The sequence below is a fragment of the Caretta caretta genome, chromosome 3, assembly GCF_965140235.1.
Source record: "Caretta caretta isolate rCarCar2 chromosome 3, rCarCar1.hap1, whole genome shotgun sequence".
Taxonomy (NCBI): Eukaryota; Metazoa; Chordata; order Testudines; family Cheloniidae; genus Caretta; species Caretta caretta.
This window is the reverse complement of record NC_134208.1, coordinates 182,414,495-182,440,706: the sequence shown is the minus strand read 5'-3', so window position 1 is coordinate 182,440,706 and position 26,212 is coordinate 182,414,495. Positions and strand designations below refer to the sequence as shown.

The 26,212-nt window shown below is 43.0% G+C and overlaps 1 protein-coding gene across 32 annotated transcripts in view; it reads right to left on the bottom strand.

Annotated features, from left to right (window-relative positions):
* Positions 1-26,212, bottom strand: part of NRXN1 (neurexin 1) — a 1,247,341-nt gene that overhangs the window by 700,836 nt on the left and 520,293 nt on the right. For all 32 annotated transcript variants that reach the window (XM_075127156.1, XM_075127160.1, XM_075127172.1 and 29 more), the window contains one exon: positions 4,531-4,969. In XM_075127156.1, coding sequence (XP_074983257.1) covers positions 4,531-4,969 — 439 coding nt within the window. The remainder of the gene's footprint in view (positions 1-4,530; positions 4,970-26,212) is intronic.

The following is a 26,212-nucleotide window of genomic DNA, read 5'->3' as shown; positions in this document are numbered from 1 at the left end:
TTTCTTCATTTGGACTAATTCATTCCAACTTGAGAAATCAATTGGGATCTGAAAAAGCAGGAAAGCTTGTTTTTCTTTTCCAGATTATGAACAAACAGGAACATGACGGTGAAGACGACTGAGATAGCTGCAGAAGCCAATATTTTAAATTTCTCATGTTGACCTGGCTGACATAGTCGATTTAATTTTTTTTTAAAAAAATATTTCATTTAACCATTTTATTTCAAAACAATTTTAACAAAAACAAATCTGATTTAAAAAAAAAACTTGAATATTTAACTAAATTCAAAAATTCATATGCCTGTTTTGTTAAAATATTATGTTTGCTGTTGAAGAAAAAAATCCAGAATACATAATGTTGTTGTTTTAGTTAAATAAAACAATTTAAATGTCTGTCTGGTGATTGTTCTCCTCCTAATACAGCATGGCAAGAAAATCCTCCAAATATTAATGATTAACCTGTTGAATTGGAGATAGTTCACCTCCCAATGACTTCATAAATATCTGTTTCAATTACCTTTGGTAAATGAAATAACCAAACAATCATTCATTTTCTGATATAGCTGTAAAACTAATCTGATTTTTTTTCAAAATAAATCACTTTAAAAATGTATAGTGTGTACCTTCTAAAAATGAAACACATCTATCTCTGAGTTGTGAAGAATATGTACTAAGGTTATAACAACCAACAAGAATGCACTTTTATGTAGAAATCCATGATTAAATTGAGTCTTCCGGCTTTGATAAATCAAATCCATCCTGCTAATTTTACACATTTTTGTTTATCCATCCCTATCTATGAGTGCCTAGGGCAAATCAGCGTTATTCTTCAAAGAGAAAAACAAACCTATAACAGACATTTAAAGTATTCATGCCTCCACCCAAATTAACTTTAGAAGTTTGGCTTAAAAGTAGTACATAATATTCAACTGCTAAGAATAAATACTACACTAAAATTATTCATGGCTAAATCTTTGCAAATAAATGGTGGTATACACATTGGTCTTCAAACTCTTTGGTATATATTGTCCCTGAAATTAACCTAGATACTTAAAACTCACCAACATTTTCCAGAGATTTACCTGGAGTTTAGCCTCACAATACCTTAACAAAAATTGTGGGCCAAAGTCTCGTACAACTATGAAAATTTAGGGGCATATCTTCAAATGTAACCAACTACACTGCATTCATTTTCTGAATAGAACTGACTCTGATTGTAGCAATAACCTCCACTTCTCAGAATTGTCCCAGGAATAGATTGTATATAGGTCAATCACTAAAGCAGTATTTAAGAAGAGAAGACACAAAATGAAGATCACAATGTAAATAATATATTACCACTGGATATTCAATCATAGTTGAGGTTTTTGGGCAGATTTGTTACCTCATGACAAGTAAATAACTAAATGACATGAGACAGCCAGAGAAACAACCTTCTATAGTTCATGTTGCAACCCACTAGAACTCAGTAACCATATAGTTATTTTTCATAATTATACCTGGAAACCCAGGGTAGGTTAAGTTAAATTAAATTTTGGGTCCTGTCTTTTTCTGGGCTTCCCTTTTCACACCTGCAATTATGTGGGTCCAGTTTAGATCACTGGACTATCTAATATCTGATTTGCAGGTGTAATTAGTTTTTCAGCCATCTGAATTAAGTAAATTGTATCGGAAAATTAGGAACACTAAAGGCAGGCCTTGTTTGGAAAATCTGGCCCTAAAGTATATCATTACTTTTTCAGCAGAGGCCTCATCCTATACACTGTTGAGAGTCTCCTGCAAGATGCTAAGTGTCTTAATTACCACTGAATTTAGGAGCTGTCAGTACATCTCCAAGACCATCCCAAAGTATAGTTTCATAAAATCATATAGCTTTTGGAACATACAGTAAATAATAACACAATATACAGAGAAGGAAGAAAGATAAACCAGAAACCTGGAAGTTGAAAAACAAAGGAACCCAAGATACAGAGGGAGAAATAGAGGAGGCATACAGTAGGTTTTCAACAATGGAGATTAAATAATACACCTTTGAAGTGTACATAAATTAACGATGTAGCATCATCTAGCTGTTTTAGTTATGTACATAAACCACAGATGATTTAAGAATGCTCTTGTGTAATACATCACAAGAATTCCCTGACTGAATGAATTATAGCCTTATTATTTACTGCTGTGATGTACATTATTTCTTAGGATTTTTTTTTAAACCTTCTAGATTCTATTTTATTCTTAGCAGACTCTTGGCATGAATCTTTACATCAGAGTTAGAAGAGGAACCATAAAAGACCTTAAACAGTCCTCTGAATAATAACTATTGTTTATTTGAGCATAAGCTTTCGTGAGCTACAGCTCACTTCATCGGAGGCATACTGTGGAAAGTGTAGAAGATCTTTTTATATACACACAAAGCATGAAAAAATACCTCCTCCCACCCCACTCTCCTGCTGGAAATAGCTTGTCTAAAGTGATCACTCTCCTTACAATGTGTATGATAATCAAGTAGGGCCATTTCCAGCACAAATCCAGGTTTTCTCACCCCCCCCCACACACACACAAACCCACTCTCCTGCTGGTAATAGCTTATCTAAAGTGACTACTCTCCTTACAATGTGTATGATAAGCCAGATAAATCTCATAAACCAGTCGGAGAACACTTCAATCTCTCTGGTCACGCGATTACAGACATGAAAGTTGTGATATTACAACAAAAAACCTTCAAATCCAGACTCCAGCGAGAAACTGTTGAATTGGAATTCATTTGCAAATTGGATACAATTAACTTAGGCTTGAATAGAGACTGGGAGTGGCTAAGTCATTATGCAAGGTAACATATTTCCCCTTGTTTTTTCCTACCCCCCCCCCCTCAGATGTTCTTGTTAAACCCTGGATTTGTGCTGGAAATGGCCCACCTTGATTATCATACACATTGTAAGGAAAGTGGTCATTTTAGATAAGCTATTACCAGCAGGAGAGTGGGTTTGTGTGTGTGGTGGGGGGGAGGGGGTGAGAAAACCTGGATTTGTGCTGGAAATGGCCCAACTTGATTATCATACACATTGTAAGGAGAGTGATCACTTTAGATAAGCTATTACCAGCAGGAGAGTGGGGTAGGAGGAGGTATTTTTTCATGCTTTGTGTGTATATAAAAAGATCTTCTACACTTTCCACAGTATGCATCCGATGAAGTGAGCTGTAGCTCATGAAAGCTTATGCTCAAATAAATTGGTTAGTCTCTAAGGTGCCACAAGTACTCCTTTTCTTTTTGCAAATACAGACTAACACGGCTGTTACTCTGAAAACTATTGTTTACTTCCTGAAGTCAACTTGTATTAAACCAACTGCAACTGGAACATAAGAAAGGTTTCAGTAGCTAACACACTAAGGAATGGATGTGTCTACACTGCAGTTAAACATCCATTGCTGGCCTGTATCAGTTGATTTGGGTGGGGTCTCAGAGCCTGGATGTCTACACAGCAGTTTTATAGTTCTGCAGTCCAGCCCGAGTCAGCTGACATGGGCCAGCCACAAGTGTTAGCTGCAATGTAGACATACCCTGTGTGACTTGAAATTTTACTGCAGAGTTAGGAGCAGCTGATGTTTTTATTACTCACGTTGATTGCAATGGCCACTAGTCAAATGTTTCCACTTTTGCTAGTATACAATTAGAACTAGGTGTAATATTTTCAGCAAATAGTAAGTTTGCTGAAAAATTGCATTTTTCAGAACAACAAATATATTCACAAATTCAGGTTGCATTTGGTGAATAGTTTCAGCTGAAAAAGTCCTGAAAATTCCAATATTTCAGAAATGTTGCAATGGTTTGTTACAAAATGTCAAAACAGTTTCAAATTCACAGTCAAATATTTTGTTTGACCAAAATATTTTTTTTTCTGGTTTTTCATTTCTGAAAGAAAAAACTAAAAAATTCAGTTTCAATTCAAAACAAAGCAATTTTCTTTTCAGATTTTTCCATTCAGCTACCAAACAGAAGACAAATCAATTATTTTCTGAGCTCCACATACAATACCATGTTTTGATCATGATTCATTAACATGCATATTAATTATGCAGAGGTTCACTAGCTTCATTGGAAGGGTTGGGTTGTTTCTATGGGCACAGTATTCACTTTTACCATGCCGGAGATTACTTACAATTTGCTAGTGTGTTGTGATTTTTGTTGCTGTTGGTTTTTTTACACTTGCAACTTGCCATTTCAGCTCCTTCTACAAATATGATGATATAAGTGATTATCAGGAGTACGGGGTGCTCTGTTTGGTGGTTTATTTTTGTTGTTTTTACATTTTTTTTTTGCAAGTACATGATACATTAACTTTCAAGATTTAATACTTGATTACTCAGTAAATGTTCACAAAACATATTGTTCTCTGGAAATCTTTTGAGTTTTAATAGCTGACGATGTGTAACTTCAACAGTAAAAAACAGCATATAATTACAACTCTCAAATCTTCCTGATGTTTTTAAACAGAAAAAAGAAAAGAAAAGAAGAAGCTATTTTAAAAAATTTACCTGACCGTCCATCCCGCTGAAAGTCCACATGGTACCACTCTCCATCATTCACCTTCTTTTGCAAGGCTTTTATTTTAATAGTACCTGATCCCATGTCTAACAGAAGGTAAAGGTAACCATCAAGCATCTCAATGGCAAAAAAGTCAACCTTTACCATTTGTGGGTGTTTGGCATCTTTCTGATGCCTTGGTTTTCCATGACTGAAAAGAATCAGCCCATTTGGCTCAGTTGTGCGAAAGTCAAATGATATTGACCCTGTTTTCTTGGCATTCCACTTTGGCAAAGAGATGAAAGACTCTGGTGTTTCAAATGTGATTGGATCCAAGGTTGCAACATTCTCACATTTAAATGCTACAACTCCATGAATCTTCATTTTAGGGTCTCCTTGCTTGGCAAGTCGAGATAACTCCAGTCTGACATCATTATTTTTATATACAACCTGCAAACAAAGCACAGTGGTTACAATGGTAGAATTAACTGTATTAACCAATCAAACGTAACCCTCAATAGGTTCAAGTATGTCAGTCGCTAATAATGGATGCTATTTAATATATGAAAATGTACAAATATATACATCATAGAAATGTAGGGCTGGAAGAGACCTTGAGAAGTCATCTAGTCCAGCCATTGCACCGAGGGAGGACCAAGTATACCAAGACCATCCCTAACAGGTGTTTGGCTAACCTGTTATTAAACACCTCCAATGATAGGGATTCCGAAACCACCCTTGGAAGCCAATTCAGTGTTTAGCTATCCTTATTGTTAGAAATTTTTCCCTAATACCTAACCTATATCTTCCTCACTGCAAATTAAATAGATTACCTCTTATCCCACCTGCATTGGACATGGAGAATAACTGATCATAGTCCTCTTTGGAACAGCCATTGACATATGTGAAGACTTATCAGGTTTGCCCTGTCTTTTCTCAAGACTAAATATGCCTAGTTTTGTTTTGGTTTTTTAATTTCCTCATTGTTCAGGTTTCTGAAACCTTTTATCAGTTTAGTTGCTCTCCACTAGACTCTCTCCAATTCTTTCTTACAATGTGGCACACAAAACTGGGACACAGTACTCCAGCTGAGGCCTCAACAGTGCTGATAGAGCCAGACAATTACCTTCCGCATCTTACATATGTCAACTCCTGTTAACACACCCCAGAGAGATATCAGCCTTTTTCACAACTGCATCACATTGTTGGTTTATATTCAATATGATTCACTATAATCCCAGATACTTTTCAGCGGTATTACTGCTTAGCCAATTATCCCCCATTTTGTATTTGTGCATTTGATTTTACCTTCCTAAGTGTAGTTCATTACACTTGTCTATTGAATTACATATTGTTGATATAAGACCAATTCTCAGATTTGTAAAGGTTGTTTCGAATTCCAATCCTCTTCTCCAAAGTGTTATTAACCCCTCCCAGGTTGGCATCATCTGCAAATTTTATAAGCATACTCTCCACTCCGCTATCCAAATTAAAAAAAGCACTACACCCAGGAAAGACCCCTGTGGGATCCACTAGATGCATCCTCCCAGTTTGACAGCTAGCCATTCATAACTACTCTTTGAGTACAACCTTTCAAAAAAATGCACCCACCTTATAGTCATTTCAGACCACATTTCCCTATGTTGCTTGGGAGAATGTCATGTGGGACTGTCTGAAAAGCCTTATTTAAAATCAAGATATATCACATCACAACCTAGACAGCAGTGACCATGAGATGGTGCAGTTCAGGATCCTGACAAAAGGAAGAAAGGAGAGTAGCAAAATACGGACCCTGGACTTCAGAAAAGCAGACTTAGACTCCCTTAGGGAACTGATGGGCAGAATCCCCTTGGAGGCTAATATGAGGAGTCCAGGAGAGATGGCTGTATTTTAAAGAAGTCTTATTGAGAGTGCAGGAACAAACCATCCTGAAGTGCAGAAAGAATAGCAAATATGGCAGGCGACCAGCTTGGCTTAACGGTGAAATCTTTGGTGAACTTAAACTAAAAAACGAAGCTTACAAGAAGTGGAAATTTGGACAGATGACTAGGGAAGAGTATAAAAGTATTGCTAGAGCACGCAGGGGTGTAATCAGAAAGGCCAAGGCACAACTGGAGTTGCAGCTAGCAAGGGATGTGAAGGGTAACAAGAAGGGTTTCTACAGCTTTGTTAGCAACAAGAAGTTCAAGGAAAGTGTGGGACCCTTACTGAATGGGGGAGGCAATATAGTGACAGATGATGTGGAAAAAGCTGAAGTACTCAATGCTTTTTTTCCCTTGGTCTTCACAGACAAGGTCAGTTCCCAGACTGCTGCACTGGGCAACACAGCATGGGTAACAGGTGAGCAGCCCTCAGTGGTGAAAGAACAGGTTAAGTACTATTTAGAAAAGCTGGACATGCACAGGTTCATGGGTCCAGATCTAATGCATCCAAGAGTGCTGAGGGAGTTGGCTGATGTGATTGCAGAGCCATTGGCCATTATGTTTGAAAATTTGTGGCGATCGGGGGAGGTCCCGGACGATTGGAAAAAGGCACATATAGTGCCCATATTTAAAAAAAGGGAAAAAAGAGAACATGGGGAACTACAGACCAGTCAGCCTCACTTCAGTCCCCGGCAAAATCATGGAGCAGGTCCTCAAATAATCTATTTTGAAGCACTTGGAGGAGAGGAAAGTGATCAGGAACAGTCAAAATGGATTCACCAAGGGCAAGTCAGGCCTGACCAACCTGACTGCCTTCTATGATGAGATAACTGGCTCTGTGGATATGGGGAAAGTGGTAGATGTGATATAGCTTGACTTTAGAAAAGCTTTTGATATGGTCTCCCACAGTATTCTTGCTAGCAAGTTAAAAAAGTATGGATTGGATGAATGGACTATAAGGTGGATAGAAAGCTGGCTAGATTGTAGGCCTCAACGGGTAGTGATCAATGGCTCCATGTCTAGTTGGCAGTCGGTATCAAGTGGAGTGCCACAAGGGTCGGTCCTCGGGCCGGTTTTGTTCAACATCTTTATTAATGATCTGGATAATGGGATAGATTGCACCCTCAGCAAGTTTGCTGATGACACTAAGCTGGGGGAGAGGTAGAGACACTGTAGGGTAGGGATAGGGTCCAGAGTGACCTAGAAAAATTGGAATAATCATAGAATATCAGGATTGGAAGGGACCTCAGGAGGTCATCTAGTCCAACCCCCTGCTCAAAGCAGGACCAATCCCCAATTTTTGCCCCAAATCCCTAAATGGCCCGCTCAAGGATTGAACTCACAACCCTGGGTTTAGCAGGCCAATGCTCAAACCACCGAGCTATCCCTCCCCCCCGCCAAAAGGGATAATTTGGAGGATTGGGACAAAAGATATCTGATGAGGTTCAACAAGGACAAGTGCAAAGTTCTGCACTTACGATGGAAGAATCCCATGCACTACTGCAGGCTGGGGACTGACTAGCTAAGTGGCAGTTCTGCAGAAAAGGACCTGGGGATTACAGTGAACGAGAAGCTGAACATGAGTCAGCAGTGTGCCCTTGTTGCCAAGAAGGCCAACGGCATATTGGGCTGTATTAGTAGGAGCACTGCCAGCAGATCAAGGGAAGTGATTATTCCCCTCTATTCACCCCTGGTGAGGCCACACCTGGAGTACTGCGTCCAGTTTTGGTCCCCCCACTACAGCAGAGATGTGGACAAATTGGAGAGAGTCCAGCACAGGGCAACGAAAATGATTAGGGGGTTGGGGCACATGACTTACGAGAAGGAGGCTGAGGGAACTTGGGTTATCTAGTCTGTAGAAGAGAAGAGTGAGGGGGGATTTGATAGCAGCCTTCAATTACCTGAAGGGGGGTTCTAAGGAGGATGGAGCTAGGCTGTTCTTAGTGGCAGATGACAGAACAAGAAGCAACGGTCTCAAGTTTCAATGGGGGTGGTCTAGGTTGGATATTAGGAAACAATATTTCACTAGAAGGGTGTTGAAGCACTAGAATGGGTTACCTAGGAGGAAGTGGGTTCTCCATCCTTAGAAGTTTTTAGGCCCGGCTTGAGAAAGCCTTGGCTGGGATGATTTAGTTGGTGTTGATCCTGCTTTGAGCAGGGGATTGGACTAGATGACCTCCTGAGGTCTCTTCCAACACTAATATTCTATGATTCTATGATACAGCTTCTCCCTTATCCACTAGGCCAGTAACCATGTCAAATAATAAAATTAGGTTGTTTTGGCATTATTTGTTTTTGACAAATTCACATTGGCTATTACTTGTAACCTTATTTATATCTATATCTATATAATATATGAAGTAGCTCTTCTCATTGACTAACACTAACAATAGCTTGAATTAAATCAAACAGCATTGCTCTAAAAATATCCCTACAGTTAATTCAAATAATCAGAAAGAATCTACACAGAATTTGTGCTATCTGTGGCAAATTAGCTTGTGTGTACTTGATTGTTGAATAGCCTTCTGTGTGCAGCCATTTTGCCGATGATAGTGAAGTATTAGGTTTCTTGCTCCCCTAAGCTCTTTATTACTTTCTTAAGTTTTGTACTCCTGTATACAAAGTCTTTCAAGGTCAGATATTACCTTGTAACATTTTTTTCCATAAGTTAACACATTTTTGCCTTCTCCTAGGAATTGGAGATAATAGCATCTATGTTGATCATGAAGCAATACATTTGGGAAGTCAATATCAGAGATAAGATCGAAGCCAGGATAATCACAGACAGTATTACTGGATGTCATGCTGCTGAATTTCCCCACCTTCAAAGTCTGGCTGAAGGTTATTGGATAAAACTAAAAGACAGTATTTGTATTTAATTTAATCAACCTGCATTTCAAGTGCTTCTGTTCCATATCACACATTTGTTTTACTCCACCTCCCCAGAAAAGCTTGCCACACAAGTCATTTTCTAAGCCATAAAACCACTACTATCATACAGTTTATCAGCATATTTGGGTAGTGGTGTTGTTTCTGTGTTGTGAATAACATGACTGCTGTATATGCAAGTCTCTCCACTAATGGGCATTTGGGATCATGTTAAATAATCAATGGAATTAATCAATAATGCACAGTGAATGCCTGCCTCTGAAACATCATTAATTGATGGTCCCAGTAAAGTTGAAATCTCTCTTTAGCCCCCTAAAGTTTTGTGTTTCTAAGGGTATGGCTACACTTTGAGATAGGAATATAATTTCCAACTAAAGGAGACATAGCTGCACTATCTCTGATTGATCTAGTGTGCTAATAAATAGAGCGTAGCTGTGCTGGCATGAATGGCAGGAGGAGTGAGCTGCCTTGAATATTTGCCTAGTGTCTCAAACATGTATGCACTTGGCAGCTCGCCCCTCCTGTTGTTTGTGCTGTTGCGGCTACCCTCTGTTTCTAGAGCAATAGCTTGATCAGACCTGGCCTCTCCTCAAGCTGGGAATTGCGAGCCCAGATTTAGGGTAGACATACCATGGATGACACATCTCAGGAGTGGCTGTTGTAAAATAGTGTCCAAATATAAACATATATTAAAAATGTGAGGGCCAGATCCTCAGCTGGTATAATCATTGGAACTCCATTAATTTAAATGGAGCAATGACAATTTACACTAGCTGAAGATATAACCAGACAGTTTTATAACAAATAATGGTGGAACATATTCCACCATATTAAAATATAGTCCTAAAAACTAACAATAAATCTTTCCCCCTCTTTCTCACAGGGTACAGTTCTATAATGTACTGCTTCTTCCCGTGAGAGCTGAAGGTGCTCTGCCCATCTTAGAATGGGTCAATAGAGAGGAAAAAATAGTTTTTACTATATATATGCAGACATTAAATAGGCCTGAATCCTATCTTACCCTGGTGTTAATCAGTGTCAACTCCAATGAAGTTACTAGGTAAACTCCTGAGTGGGCAAATGGGATTGTGGAGTGTGGAGACGGAGTGTGAGAGGCTCCCTTTCTAAGTATTGCTCTATGCTCAGTACTGTGATGGTCAGTGATGGAGCAGTGGTTGTGTCCTATAACAGATGTGACATGATTTCTTTCCCACCAGAAGGGAATTCCTCTGTATGAAGTGCCAGCTGGTGGTTGCGCTGGAAGAAAAGATTTGTGCTCTGGAAGGACAAGTACAGACTATCAGAGAGCTTGAGGAAATCTTGCACAAGCAGAAAGAACAAGCATTACCATGCCAGATTCAAGTGAGAAAAGAACTGTCCCCCAAGGAACCAGAGAGCATGGGCACCAAAGACAAGGCCTGGCAGTTCATAGCTACCAGAGGCAAGAGGAGGAGAAGTATCCAATTGTTATATTCTTAGTGTGAAAACAACCCAAAATATCTCTTGTTGTTTGCAGTGTTGTAGCCATATTGGTCCCAGGATATTAGATACACCAAGTGGGTGAAGTAATATTTTTATTGGACCAACTTCTGTTACCTTAAGATATTACCTTGCCTACTCTGTCTCAAAAATATCTGTGAAGATTCACTGGTCCAATGAAATGGAGAGCTGTATGGGACACACCTGCGGAGGGATGCTGAGCATGCTGACAAAGATATCTCCAACTATCCAAGACGGACAGACTGTCCTTTTTGGGAATTCTATTGTAAGAAGAATTGAAACAACACTTTGCAAGGGGCACCAGGGTGGTATGCTGTCTTCCTGAAGCCAAGGCATGAAATGTAACTCTCAGATTGGAAGTCGATGGGAAAAGATCCACTGGAGATGGTACATATTGGAACTAATGACACTGCTTCAGAAGATACTTCACAGATTGTAGATGGCTTAAGGGAACTCGGAGGGATGCTGAAGGTCCAAATGATCTTCTTGGAGCTTCTTTTTATCCCAAGAGCAAAGGAAGACTAAAGGCAGAAGATTCTGGAAGTGAACCACTGACTAGGTAAATGGTGTAACATAGTTTAGTGGAACACTGACCCACCTTCCTAGGGGGAGGGAGTGGGCTGTATAGTTTGGATGAACTCCATCACAGTAGAAGGGGAACCAATTTTCTAGGGGACAGCTGGCTAGACTAGTCAGCAGGGTATTTAAAAACAAAAGGGGATGGTGAAAAAGGGGGAACAAATGAACCCTCATAACTAAATCAAGATGTTGGGAACAAAAATTAATCAAGTAAATCAAGTGCCATGAAGAGAAAAAAATTCTATTTGCCTATATTCCGATGCTAAGAAGTGTAGGTAATTAACAAGAGGAACTGGAACTGCTCAGTTATGAGTATAAATTCAATCTATTTGATGTTACTGAAAATTGATGGGAAGATCCACATGATTTGAATGTTAAAATCAATATTATAATCGTCTTAGGAAGGACTGAGATGGCAAAATGGGAGAGGGATAGGGCACTATGTAAAAATGGCTTTATCTGTTTCTGAGGATATGTCTGAACTGTGACAAAACACCTGTGATAAAACACCATGTTGGCTGACTCAGACTCAGGGTGCAGGGCTATAAAATTGCAGTCTATATATCCGGGCTTGGGCTTGAGGCCAGCTGCGGTACCAGAGCACAGGCTTCAGCCCAAGTCTGGATATTTGCACTGCAATTTTATAGCCCCACAGCCCAAGCCTCACGAGCCTCAGTCAGTTGACATGGGCCAGCTCTAGTGTTTTATTGCAGTGCAGACATATCCTTAGACACTGACAACTCAGATGCAAATGGTCTTGAATGTTTATGGATCCAAGTCCAAGAAATAGCTGGGTACTATTGGTGTCTGCTGAACACCACCACATCACACTAGAGAAAAAGGGTAACTGACTCCTTAAGCATTTTTCTATTATGTGTGTGTGGGGGGGAACTATGTTGTTATAGAAAAGGAATCAGCAACCTTTGGCACACAGCCATCATGGAAATAATATAATATAATATAATATAATAATATATATATATATATATATACAAACCCATGTTAGTTGACATTATATATATATATAATATATATATAATATATATATATTATATATATATAATGTCAACTAACATGGGTTTGCAGACAATAACTTGTCAAATTAATTTGATATCCTTTTTTATTTGGTTGATAAAGGTAATAATATTGATGTAATATACTTAGACTTCTATAATGCATTTGATTTGGTACCACGTGACATTTTGATTAAGAAATAGGGATGATACAAAATCAACATGGTACACACTAAATAGATTAAAATCTGGCTACTGACAAGTCTCAAAATGTAATTCTAAATGAGGAATCAACATCAAGAGGGTAGATTTCTAGTGGGGACTCCAGGAACTAATTATTGGCCCAACTCTATAATATATATACAATCAATGACTTAGAAGAAAACAAAATAATTAATGATAAAGTTTGTAGATGACACAAAAATGGGGAGTGATAAATAATGAACAGGGCAGGACATTAATACAGAGAGATCCAGTTAATAGTTCTCTGTTCTATGTGACAGGGTCAGGCAACAGGGGCAGTTCCAGAACAATCAGGATCTTGCTGGAACCAGTGAAGACAGACAGGCTAATTAGGACATCTGGAGCCAATTAAGAAGCTGCTAGAATCAATTAAGATAGGAAGGCTAATCAGGGCACCTGATTTAAAAAGGACTTCATTTCAGTCAGTGGGGGGCGCATAAGGAGCTGAGAGTGAGAGGGCATGCTGGTGGAGGACTGAGGAGTACAAATGCTATCTGGCATCAGGAGGAAGGTCCTGTGGTGAGGATACAGAAGGTGTTGGAAGGAGGCCATGGGAAATTAGCCCAGGGAGTTGTAGCTATCACACAGGTGTTACATGAAACACTGTGGACAGCTGTGATCCACAGGGACCTGGGTTGGAACTCGGAGGAGAGGGCAGGCCCGGGGTCCCCTCATCCCCGCAACTCCCTATTGGATACAGGAGGAGTTGACCTGGACTGTGGGTCCCACCAGAGGGGAAGGTCCCGGCCTGTTCCCCAACCCACTAGCTGCACCAGCAGAGACTGTGGGGATTCTTCTCCTTCCTTTCCCCCATGCTGGCCAGTGATGAGGTTAGCTGAGTGAATGGCAGGTTTGAGCCACTAACAAAAGTAGCCAAACTGAGGGCTGCCGTGGATCCCTGAGGCGAGCAAATCTGCCAATAAGCACAGGACCCACCAAGGCAGAAGAGGAACTTTGTCACAACTGGTGTTAGAGGTGGGATTTGGTGTACACAGCGCAGCAGAAGAAGGAGAGGGTTTAATTTTTTTCACCACAATGTAGGACGTAGTGCGGGCACTGATACAAGCCACGGCTGCCCAGCAGGCAGTTTCCCATGTCCACGCAGCCACCCAATAGGAGGCAGTGCGGCTGCAGCAAGAGATCAATGGCCTGTTGATGGACCAGGCAACTCAAGACCGAGCTATGTTGCAGGAACTGGTAAACCAGGTAAAGGTCCTTACAGAACTGACCCGCGGCCATGATGGGACGCAGATCATATGGGCCAGCAATTGGCTGCAGAAAATGACGCGGGAGGATGACATAGAGGCGTACCTCCTGGCCTTTGAGAGGACAGCCCTGCGGGAGGCTTTGCCCCAAGAACTGTGGTATGCATTCTCACCCCACTCCTGTGTGGAGAGGCCCAGAAGGCCTACTGTTACCTGTCTGAAGAGGCTGAGGCAGACTACCCACAGCTGAAAGCAGAGATCCGGGCCAGATCGGGGGTAATGACTGCAGTGTGGGCCCAGCGATATCATGAGTGGAGGTACCAGGAAAACAAAACCCCGCGGTCCCAATTATATGACCTCATCCATCTCACACAAAAGTGGTTATGAACTGAGTCCCGAGTCCGGAAGAGATACTAGAGGTTCTGGTCATCGACCGATACATGAGGGGACTACTGCCAGACCTTCGTGCCTTGGTACACCAGAACGAACCCTCCACCTATGACGAGGTTGTCAGACTGGTAGAGAGGCGAAGGATGGCAAGGGAACTGACCCGGCCACTTGAGGAAGAGGCACTCTGTGTTAAACTAGCAGCAGCAAGCCCCAGAGCTCGGGCAACTGGGCCCCTAGGAAGGCCTAGATGGAAAAAGAGAGAGGCTGAAAGCCCATCAGAGGCCACAAAGACTCAGAGCACTGAGGAGGAAGAGGATAGTGTCATTAGACTGCCCAAACCAAGAAACTGGGGAATGCCTAGGGCCCCATAGAGATGTTACACCTGCGGGGAGTGGGGACACAGAGCTGCACAGTGTCCCAATGCTGAGGAGCCTATGCAGTGTAACCTGGGGAACTGGGCAGACACATGCTCCCTAATTCACCTGGTGGGGGTCACACTAACCCCGCATATGTACACCAGACCAGTAAAACTAAATGGGGCAGAAACCACAGCACTGGTTGATTTGGGGAGTGCTATCACACTTATTTCAGGGAAGCTTGTGAAGTATAGTCAGCTGCTGCAGACAAAGTGCACAGGGGTGACATGCGTCCATGGGACAGTTAGTTATTACCCCACCATCCTGGTAAAAATTGAAATCCAGGGGAACACTACTGAGGTAGCAGCAGGTGTGGTCCCTAAAGTCCCATACCTGGTGCTCACAGGGAGGAACTTTCCAGGGTTTGGAGACTTACTCCTGGCAGGGGGGATTGGAGAAAGGGGGAAACCCTGAAGTTAGGGAGACATCCACAGTAGACTGCCAACCCCAAATCTTCTCTGAAATATCCCCAGATCTGTTCTCCACTCCTAGGCAGGGTAGAAAGACAAAAAGGGAAAGAAGGGCAGCTAAGGCCTTGGGAACCCAAATACTGACCCCAAAGCCAGAAGGTAGCTCTCGTAGGTAGGCGGACCCAAGCAGCTGACAAGGAGGCCACCCAGAAGGGAGAAGCATCCGAATCTAATCCCCACCCTAATGCCTCTGAACCAGTAGTGGTGACAGAGACTGGCCCCCTCGATCTCAGGCAGATTAGCCCCGGGAGAGAAAATTTTGGACGGGATCAGGCTGAAGACCCAACGTACGACAACATTAGGAAGGAGGTGACCAAAATAGATGGGGTCCCCGTGGAAGGGAAAACCCAGGGACAGGACCCTACTTCATAATGAAGAAGGATCTCTCGTACTGGGTTGCACCAGTCCAAGGCCAGAAGGTACAGCAGATCCTAGTACCTCAAAAACACCAGAATGCTGTATTAAGTCTTGCCCATAGTCATCTTTTTGGGGGGCATTTGGGGGTAGAGAAGACCCTGGCACGAGTCCTACAACCGTTCTTCTGGCCCAGAGTACATGAAGAAGTGCAGAGGTACTGTGCGTCCTGCCCAGAGTGTCAGCTGCACAGTCCCCACTCCCACTTGAGGTCACCTTTAGTACCTCTTCCCATCATAGAGGTCCCCTCTGAGTGAATAGCCATGGACCTAGTGTGACCCCTGGAGAAGACAGCTCAGAGCCACCAATATATACTTGCTGTTTTGGACTATGCTACTCGTTACCCAGAAGCCATCCCCCTGTGGAACACAGCCTCTAAAACGATAGCCAAAGAGCTGGTGGCAATCTTTGCCTGAGTGCAGCTACCAAATGAGATATTAACAGACCAAGAAACCCCATTTATGTCGAGGCTAATGAAGGACCTCTGTATCCTGCTCCATATACATACCCTGAGAACTTCAGTCTATCATCTGCAGACCGATAGGCCTGTAGAAAGGTTTAACCGAACCCTCAAGGCTGTGATAGAGAAGGTGGTAAGTCGGGATGGGAAGGATTGGGACACCCTACTACCTTACCTTATGTTAGCCATGCGAGAGGTACCTCAGGCTTCAACTGGGTTCTCCCCTTTTGAGTTATTACACGGGTGCCACCCAAGTGACATACTAGATATCGCCAAACAGATCTGGGAAGAGGAACCCAATGAGGAGAGAAATATAATTGAACATGTATTGCAGATGCGAGACCGGATAGCCTGGGTCACCCCTATTGTATGGGAACATTTGGAAAAGGTGCAGGAAGCCCAGTGAACCCATTACAATCACCAGGCAAAAGTCTGACAGTTCCAACCAGGGGATCAGGTGATGGTGTTGGTACCTACGACAGAAAGCAAGCTTTTGGCCCAATGGCAGGGGCCCTCTGAGGTGGTTGAACCTGAGGGGGAAGTAACCTACAAAGTGTGGCAGCCAGGACACCCAAAACAAGAACAGATTTATCACATTAACCTCTTGAAATCTTGGCACCAGTGAGAGACATGTGTCGTAGCCCAAGAGCCCCCGATCCAGGGAAATAACCTAAATGAGCAGATCAGGATAATAAGGAGGTAACTGAGATGATCAAAGAGTACCAGGACGTATTTTCAAACAAACCAGGCTGGACCACCAAAGCATATCACCACATTGTCACAGACCCTGGGGAAAAGGTAATTTTAAGGCACGACTGGGTTCCAGAGGCAAAAAGGGAGGAGATCAAGGCGGAGGTCAAAAGGATGTTGGAGCTGGAAATCATCGAAGAGTCCCACAGTCAATGGTCGAGCCCGATTGTGTTGGTGCTCAAACCCACTATGGCACCACTAGGTTTTGTAATGATTTTCGCCAGCTGAATGAGATATCCAAATTTGATGCATACCCCATACCCCGTATTGATAAGTTAGTTGACTGCCTGGGCAATTCTCGATTTTTGACCACCCGTGATTTAACAAAGGGATACTGGCAGATTCCCCTTGCCAAAGAGGCGAAAAAAAAGATGGCATTCTCTACACCAGCGGGTCTGTTTCAATATACTGTTCTTCCTTTTGGTCTGCACTGGGCATCTTCCAGCATCTTATGAACAAGCTCCTGCGGCCCCATACCAGTTATGCAGCTGCATACCTGGATGATGTGATTATTCACACGCCTGACTGGGAGACTCACTTGGAAAAGGTGGAAGCGGTACTGGACACGCTAAGACGGGCCGGACTCACGGCCAACCCAGCCAAGTGTGCTATAGGGCTAGCCGAGGCTAAATACCTTAACTACATTGTAGGAAGGGGCATGATCAAGCCCCAACTAAACAAACTGGAGGCTATACAAAATTGGCCCCAGCCGAATCAGAAAAGCAAGTCTGGGCATTCCTGGGTGTGGTGGAGTACTACTGGCGATTTATTCCCCATTTCGCCATCAGAGCAAGTCCCCTGACGGTCCTGATAAAAGCCCGGGGTCCAGACATGGTAAAGTGGACAGATGCCACAGAGAAAAATGTCACAGATCTACGGACAGCCCTCTGCAGTAGCCCCATGCTTACAGCCCCAAACTTCAACAAAGAATTCATTTTACAGACAGATACATCTGAAGTGGGATTGGGAGCTGTCCTATCACAGATGATCGGAGACAAAGAACACCCAATTCTCTACCTCAGCAGGAAACTCTTCCCAAGAGAGCAGAAGTCTGCAGTGGTTGAGAGAGAGTGCTTTGCTGTGAAATGGACCACGGAAACATTACATTATTACTTTCTGGGATGACGGTTTACCCTTGTGACCGACCATGCACCCCTCCCGTGGATGCAGCGAAATAAAGAGAAGAACACAAGGGTGAACAGATGCTTCCTGTTCCTACAACCTTTCCAATTCACCATACAATGCCAGGCTAGAAGCCACCATGGCAAAGCAGATGGCTTGTCATGGGTAGACTGCCTGACGTCCCACGTTGCCCAACCCCGTGTTGTTGAGCGGGGCAGAGGGGTGGAAATGTGACAGGGTCAGGCCAGATAGCTACAGTAGAGAGATAGAAGGCAGACATATTAGCCCCAGGTTAAGCAGGTCCCTTTTCCCTGGGTAAAGTAACAGGGGCAGTTCCAGAACAATCAGGAACTTGCTGGAACCAATGAAGGCAGACAGGCTAATTAGGACATCTGGAGCCAATTAAGAAGCTGCTAGAATCAATTAAGACAGGAAGGCTAATCAGGGCACCTGGTTTAAAAAGGACCTCACTTTAGTCAGTGGGGGGGTGCACAAAGAGCTGAGAGTGAGACGGCATGCTGATGGAGGACTGAGGAGTACAAATGCTATCTGGCATCAGGAGGAAGATCCTGTGGTGAGGATACAGAAGGTGTTGGAAGGAGGGCATGGGGAAGTAGTCCAGGGAGTTCTAGCTATCACACAGGTGGTACACAAAACACTGTGGACAGCTGTGATCCACAGGGCCCTGGGCTGGAACCTGGAGTAGAGGGTGGGCCCGGGTTCCTCCCATCCCCGCAACTCCCAATTGGATACAGGAGGAGTTGACCTGGACTGTGGGTCCCACCAGAGGGGAAGGTCCCTGGCCTGTTGCCCGACCCACTAGGTGCACCAGCAGAGACTGCCGGGATTCTTCTCCTTCCTTTCCCCCATGCTGGCCAGAGATGAGGTTAGCTGAGTGAACGGCAGGTTTGAGCCACGAACAAAAGTAGCCAAATTGAGGGCTGCCGTGAATCTCTGAGGGGAGTAAATCCGCCATTAACCGCAAGACCCTCCCAGGCAGAGGAGGAACTTTGTCACATCTAATATGACCAAATATGAAGTCATACATCTAGGATCAAAGAATGCAGGTTATAGTTAAAGGATGGGGGACTCTATCCTGGGAAAAAGTGATACTGAAAATGATGGATAACCCAATTTGATGCTGTGGACAAAAGGGCTTATGCAATCCTTGGTTGAATGAACAGGGGAACATCAAGTAGGAATACAGAGGTCATATTATCTCTGTATTTGGCACTGGCGTGACTGCAACTGAAATACTGGAGTACTTGTGGCACCTTAGAGACTAACAAATGTATTTGAGCATAAGCTTTTGTGAGCTACAGCTCACTTCATTGGATGCATTCAGTGGAAAATACAGTGGGGAGATTTATATACACACAGAACATGAAACAATGGGTGTTACCATACACACTGTAACAAGAGTGATCTCTTAATGTGAGCTATTACCAGCAGGAGAGCGGGGGGGGGGGGGGAGAGAGGGGACCTTTTGCAGTGGGCCATAATCAAGGTGGGCCATTTCAAGCAATTGACAAGAACGTTTGAGGAACAGTGGGGAGTGGACGGGGGGAAATAAACATGGGGAAATAGTTTTACTTTGTGTAATGACCCATCCACTCCCAGTCTCTATTCAAGCCTAAGTTAATTGTATCCAGTTTGCAAATTAATTCCAATTCAGCAGTCTCTCATTGGAGACTGTTTTTGAAGGTTTTTTGTTGAAGAATTGCCACTTTTAGGTCTGTAATCAAGTGACCAGAGAGATTGAAGTGTTCTCCAACTGGTTTTTGAATGTTATAATTCTTGACGTCTGATTTGTGTTCATTTATTCTTTTACATAGAGACTGTCCAGTTTGACCAATGTACATGGCAGAGTGGCATTGCTGGCACATGATGGCATATATCACATTGGTAGATGTGCAGGTGAACGAGCCTCTGATAGTGTGGCTGATGTGATTAGGCCCTAAGGTGGTGTCCCCTGAATAGATATGTGGACACAGTTGGCAACGGGCTTTGTTGCAAGGATAGGTTCCTGGGTTAGTGGTTCTGTTCTGTGGTGTGTGGTTGCTGGTGAGTATTTGCTTCAGGTTGGGGGGCTGTCTGTAAGCAAGGACTGGCCTGTTTCCCAAGATCTGTAAGAGTGATGGGTCATCCTTCAGGATAGGTTGTAGATCCTTGATGATGCATTGGAGTGGTTTTCGTTGGGGGCTGAAGGTGATGGCTAGTGGCGTTCTGTTATTTTCTTTGTTGGGCCTGTCCTGTAGTAGGTAACTTCTGGGTACTCTCCTCGCTCTGTCCATCTGTTTCTTCACTTCAGCAGGTGGGCATTGTAGTTGTAAGAATGCTTGACAGAGATCTTGTAGGTGTTTGTCTCTGTCTGAGGGATTGGAGCAAATGCGGTTGTATCATAGAGCTTGGCTGTAGACAATGGATCGTGTGGTGTGGTCTGGATGAAAGCTGGAGGCATGTAGGTAGGAATAGCAGTCAGTAGGTTTCTGGTATAGGGTGGTGTTTATGTGATCATCGCTTATTAGCACTGTAGTGTCCAGAAAGTGGAACTCTTGTGTGGACTGGTCCAGGCTGAAGTTGATGGAGGGATGGAAATTGTTGAAATCGTGGTGGAATTCCTCAAGGGCTTCTTTTCCATGGGTCCAGATGATGAAGATGTCATCAATGTAGCACAAGTAGAGTAGAGGTATTAGGGGATGAGAGCTGAGGAAGCGTTGTTCTAAGTCAGCCATAAAAATGTCGGCATACTGTGGGGCCATGCGGATACCCATAACAGTGCCGCTGATTTGAAGGTATACGTTGTCCCCAAATGTGAAATAGTTATCGGTGAGCACAAAATCACAAAGTTCAGCCACCAGGTTTGCTGTGACATTATCAGGGATACTGTTCCTGATGGCTTGTAGTCCATCTTTGTGTGGAAAGTTGGTGTAGAGGGCTTCTATATCCATAGTGGCCAGGATGGTGTTTTCAGGAAGATCACCGATGGATTGTAGTTTCCTCAGGAAGTCAGTGGTGCATTGAAGATAGCTGGGAGTGCTGGTAGCGTAGGGCCTGAGGAAGGAGTCTACACAGCCAGACAATCCTGCTTTCAGGGTGCCAGTGCCTGAGATGATGGGGCGTCCAGGATTTCCAGGTTTATGGATCTTGGGTAGCAGATAGAATACCTCAGGTCAGGGTTCCGGGGGGTGTGTCTGTGTGGATTTGTTCTTGTGCTTTTTCAGGGAGTTTCTTGAGCAGATGATGTAGTTTCTTTTGGTAATCCTCAGTGGGATCAGAGGGTAATGGCTTGTAGAATGGAAGCTTGGAGAGCTTCCTAGCAGCCTCTTGTTCATATTCTGACCTATTCATGATGACGACAGCACCTCCTTTGTCAGCCTTTTTGATTATGATGTCAGAGTTGTTTCTGCGGCTGTGGATGGCATTGTGTTCTGCATGGCTGAGGTTATGGGGCAAGTGATGCTGCTTTTCCATAATTTCAGCCGGTGCATGTCGGCAGAAGCACTCTATGTAGAAGTCCAGTCTGTTGTTTTGACCTTCAGGAGGAGTCCACCCAGAATCCTTCTTTTTCTAGTCTTGGTAGGAAGGTCTCTGTGGGTTAGTATGTTGTTCAGAGGTGTGTTGGAAATATTCCTTGAGTCGGAGATGTCGAAAGTAGGATTCTAGGTCACCACAGAACTGTATCATGTTTGTGGAGGTGGAGGAGCAGAAGGAGAGGCCCCGAGATAGGACAGATTCTTCTGCTGGGCTAAGAGTATAGTTCGACAGATTAACAATATTGCTGGGTGGGTTAAGGGAACCACTGTTGCGGCCTCTTGTGGCATGTGGTAGTTTAGATAGTTTAGTGTCCTTTTTCTTTTGTAGAGAAGCAAAGTGTGTGTTGTAAATGGCCTGTCTAGTTTTTGTAAAGTCCAACCACGAGAAAGTTTGCAGTGGAAGGTTAGTTTTTTATGAGAGTATCCAGTTTTGAGAGCTCATTCTTAATCTTTCCCTGTTTGCTGTAGAGGATGTTGATCAGGTGGTTCCACAGTTTCTTTGAGAGCGTGTGGCACAAGCTGTCAGCATAGTCTGTGTGGTATGTGTCCAGTTCTGGTGTCCACAATTCAAGAAGAAATTTGATAAACTGGAGAGTGTTCAGAGAAGAGCCATAAGTATGATTAAAGGATTGGAAAATATGCCCTATGGTGAAAGACTCCAGGATCTCAATTTATATAGCTTAAAAAAATAGAAGGTTAAGGGTGACTAGATTTAGTCTATATGTACTAGAGTTGGTCGTGAATTCTTTTGACAAAATACTTTTTTCCACCAGTGCAGGGTGGCACATTCTTTCTCGGAGTGCTTACTGGTATCCGTGCACAATGCTGCTGGTATCCTTGGTTCCAGTGCCTCCTGTAGGCTATCCACCTTTCGTCAGGTGTTTCATGGCTTGGCCCCCTTGCCAAGTCAGATGAAGCTCAGCTCCTTCTGGGATAACCAAAAGGTCCAAATGGAAATCAAAACAAACCAGAATAATTCTTCTGCCCCTTTGGATTACTGACATTTTCTGCTTCACCTTATCAACCCTATTTCAGGGCTCTGTCCTCATGGGCCTCTTCCAGCTGTGGTAGGCCCTAACTCAACCTCTCTCTGTCCACCCCACCCCTATTCTGCTCCCTGTGAGTTTCTTTCTATAGGACAGTCTGGCCTCCTCTGCTGTGTATCCCTGCATTACCCTCAAGGGCCAGCCACAAGGATCAATTCTGTCCCTTCAGCCTTCCTCAGTCTGCCTCCAGGCCCTGCCAGAGAGACAGACAGAGGGTACTCCGTATCTTCTCAGTCTTCTCCCTAAAATGAGCTCTCTTTCAGTTCTCTGCAATTTGGGTCAGTCACTAACTCCATTACAGCCAGCTGGGATCACTAATTTCCCTGACATGGATAGATCAGAGGCAAAGCTGAGTCTAGCTTGCCCTAAAGGCCAGCCAGCTGGTGACAACTGGAGAATGCCAATGTGTAGAAACTGAAATCATTCATGGGAAAGGGTTGGTTCTGACAAATACCCAATTTTGAAAAAAGAAAAGAAAAAAAGTTTTAGTATTGTTGATATGTATTAGGACTTTGACTTTTCCTCACAATTTGGGGAAGGAACACTTTTAAAATCCCATATCCTCATGGGCCTGGTCTATACTGGGCGGACGGGGGTGGAATCGATCTAAGATACGTCAACTTCAGCTATGCTATTCTCGTAGCTGAAGTTGCGTATCTTAGATCGACTTAGAATCACTTACTTCGTGTCCTCACGGCGCGGGATCGACAGCCACCATTCCCCCGTCGAATCTGCTTCCACCTCTCACCCTGGTGGAGTTCCGGAGTCGACGGCAGAGTGATCGGGGATCGATTTATTGCGTCTACACTAGACGCAATAAATCAATCCCTGATAGATTGATCGCTACCCGCCAATCCGGTGAGTAGTGTAGACATGGCCATGGGATGGGAAAACTGTTTACTGCCCAGCTTTAATAAGTATCTACACGAGGAACTGAAATTGGCTCTAGAATAGAGGGCTCTTTCATTGAGCAGACAAAGATATATCAAGGTATATCCAGATTTAACAGCTGAAAGTTTAAGCTAAACAAATTCAGACTCAAAATTAGGTGCAAATCTTTAATAGTGAGGGTAATTAACCACTGGGACAACTAAGGTTGTGGTAGATTCTCCAATACTGGAAGTCTTTAAATCAAGAACAGATTTTTTCCCTAAAAGATATGCTCTAGTTCAAACAGGAATTAATTCAGGTTAGTTTTAGGGACTGTGATATGCAAAAGGTCAGACTAGCTGATCGCAATGTTCCCTTCTGGTTCTATAATCTATGAAATGACTGGAGTTAAATGAGTGTAAAATCAGTGTGAGATCAGAATCATGTCCAATATAATTATGCACACATACACATGTGAAGAAAAAAATGCTAACATAATCATACAATTACTTATTTTTTAAAAAATCACGTTGCTTCTCAGAGCCAACTCAGAAAATACGTGTCTTTAGAAATAATAGTATTTACTAGTGCTGGGTAAACCATAAAAGGGATAGTAACAATGATCCTATCTGAAGCTTATCTGAGGGTTTTTTTGTATGGCTTCTTTCTTCTACACATGCCCTCCATTCCTAATCCATTGTTCTTCTTCCCTGGCCCCTCTTCTCAATCTCCTTATTTCCCCAATTTGGTCTCCTTTTTTTCCGCCTCTGGTCTGGACCAGGCAATAATCTTTTTGAAATTCTCCCCCATCTCTCTATTTCTGAACCATGTAACAGATGTGTAGAGGGAATTTACTTTGTATTTAGCTCAGTGGCTAAGCAAGAGAAACAGGAAGAAGGTGGTTTTGCCTTGGATCTTATTTTCATAAACAGGTTTGTCCAAGAAATGTGCGGGAAATGAACAAATCAAGTATGCATAGCTCCAGGGACAATGTAGGATATGCAACCTGTGTGGGTATGTGTTCTGGCGTAAATGAAAACAACCTACATGGGATTATATTACAATCATTTGATATTTTTACTCTTTTGTTTTTCTTTTTTTTAATCGTTCAAACATTTTTTGTTCTTTCTGTTGGATAATCCAAGGGAAAATATAATCATGTTTTTAATGGGAATGAAGTTTCCATGGCTGTTTATAAACACACTCACAAGTAATCACGTCAGTGCAGTTTGCAGCATAGAAGTGCACCTGGATTCTTTGCTTATCCTAAATTTTCACATAAAGCATCTGCAAGTAACCCTCTACCAGCTATGTACCATCCTGGCAGTATGTACCAGTAATATATGCTTTTGTCACTATGACAGATACAGCAATTTCCTGGACAAACCTTATTGAATTAAGTTAAACTTCACTGAATTAAGTTTAAATATTTTTAGAAGTTCTTTGTATTAAAAATGCAAATGTTTACATATTATTGTGGGATTGTATGTAACTTCTCTAGGGGAAGACATGACTAATTAAATCCTGGGAAGTGTTACAAGCTTCTAAGGACTATCTTAAACAATGTTCAGGACAAGAATGAACTTTTAAAGTTAAGTAGGTTTCCCAGAAAATCTCCATGGTGAAGTGTTTGCTAATGTATCCACTCTGGTTATCCAGGAACTCAGCCTTTTGAAGCTTTGCCCTGAGGAGGGGACCTTTGTCCGCTGACCACTTGTTTCATGAGGACAAGATCAGAGGACCAAACTGTACAAAGGAGCAACTCTCAGATTCATGGGTGTGCTTGTTCTGAGCCAAAGTGATTATGGACTTGTAACCACAGAAACCCCCTTGGTTCAGTTTGAATGACTCCTCCCAGTGCCCTTGGTATGGTTATTAGCATGTGTGTAAGTTCTTTTATTGTTTTAATAAGTTATCTCTGAATTGCTTTCACCTTAGGAATATATGTGTTTGTATAGGTAAAGCTGTGTTGCACCTTATAAGTGTGGGCAATAACACTGTTTATAACCTCTGAGGAGAAAAGCAAAGCAGGCCTGTGTAGAGAATCTGACTTGCTGGGGATTCATAGAGTAGACAGGGAACCGTTCAGTCTGGAAATGCCCTGGTTGGGATGGAATGAGACTTGGGTATGTATCCAAGAGAGGTGATGGCTGGGGATCCAGAAATCTAAAAATGGGTGCCCTTGGTGAACCACAGAGGGGGAATACAAGTGAAATTGCCCTGAACTGTGATGACTGATGATTGGCAATCCCTTGATTTGAGGATGATCTTAACCATGGATTTACATATGGGTCCTGAGATGACTCAGGAGTCCGATCCTGGAACTGCAAATCCGTCCACAGTAGGTACAGACATTTTGTGGCAGGTCAGTGGCCTGCTAGGAAAAAGTTATTTATTTTTCCTTCCTCCTCTCTCTTTTCAGCTTAGAGGGCAAGGCGCTTCTCCTCGAAGCGGGCCACTGCCTGATGGAGGATATGGCGCCACTGGGGTCAGTTGGTGGCTTGCTCTTCCCAGCTTGTGACGTCCACATAACTTTTCTTAAGGTACGCTTTCAGTGTGTCTTTGTACAGTTTACTCTGACCACCATGGGATCTCTGACCATGAGTGAGCTCTTGTTTTGGGAGGCAAGAGTCTGGCATCTTCACACAATGTCCAAAGTTGGTGCATGAGGATCATTGCTTCCATGCTGTGACATTGGCTTCGGCGAAGATGCTGGCATTAGTGCGGCGATCTTGAGGAGGCATTGTTGGTGATACCTCTCCAAACTCTTGAGGTGCTGTCAATAGGTCACCCAGGTTTTGCAGCCATAGAGGAGTGTTGGAACAACAACTGTTTTATAGACTTGGATCTTGGTGTCCTGCTGTAGGT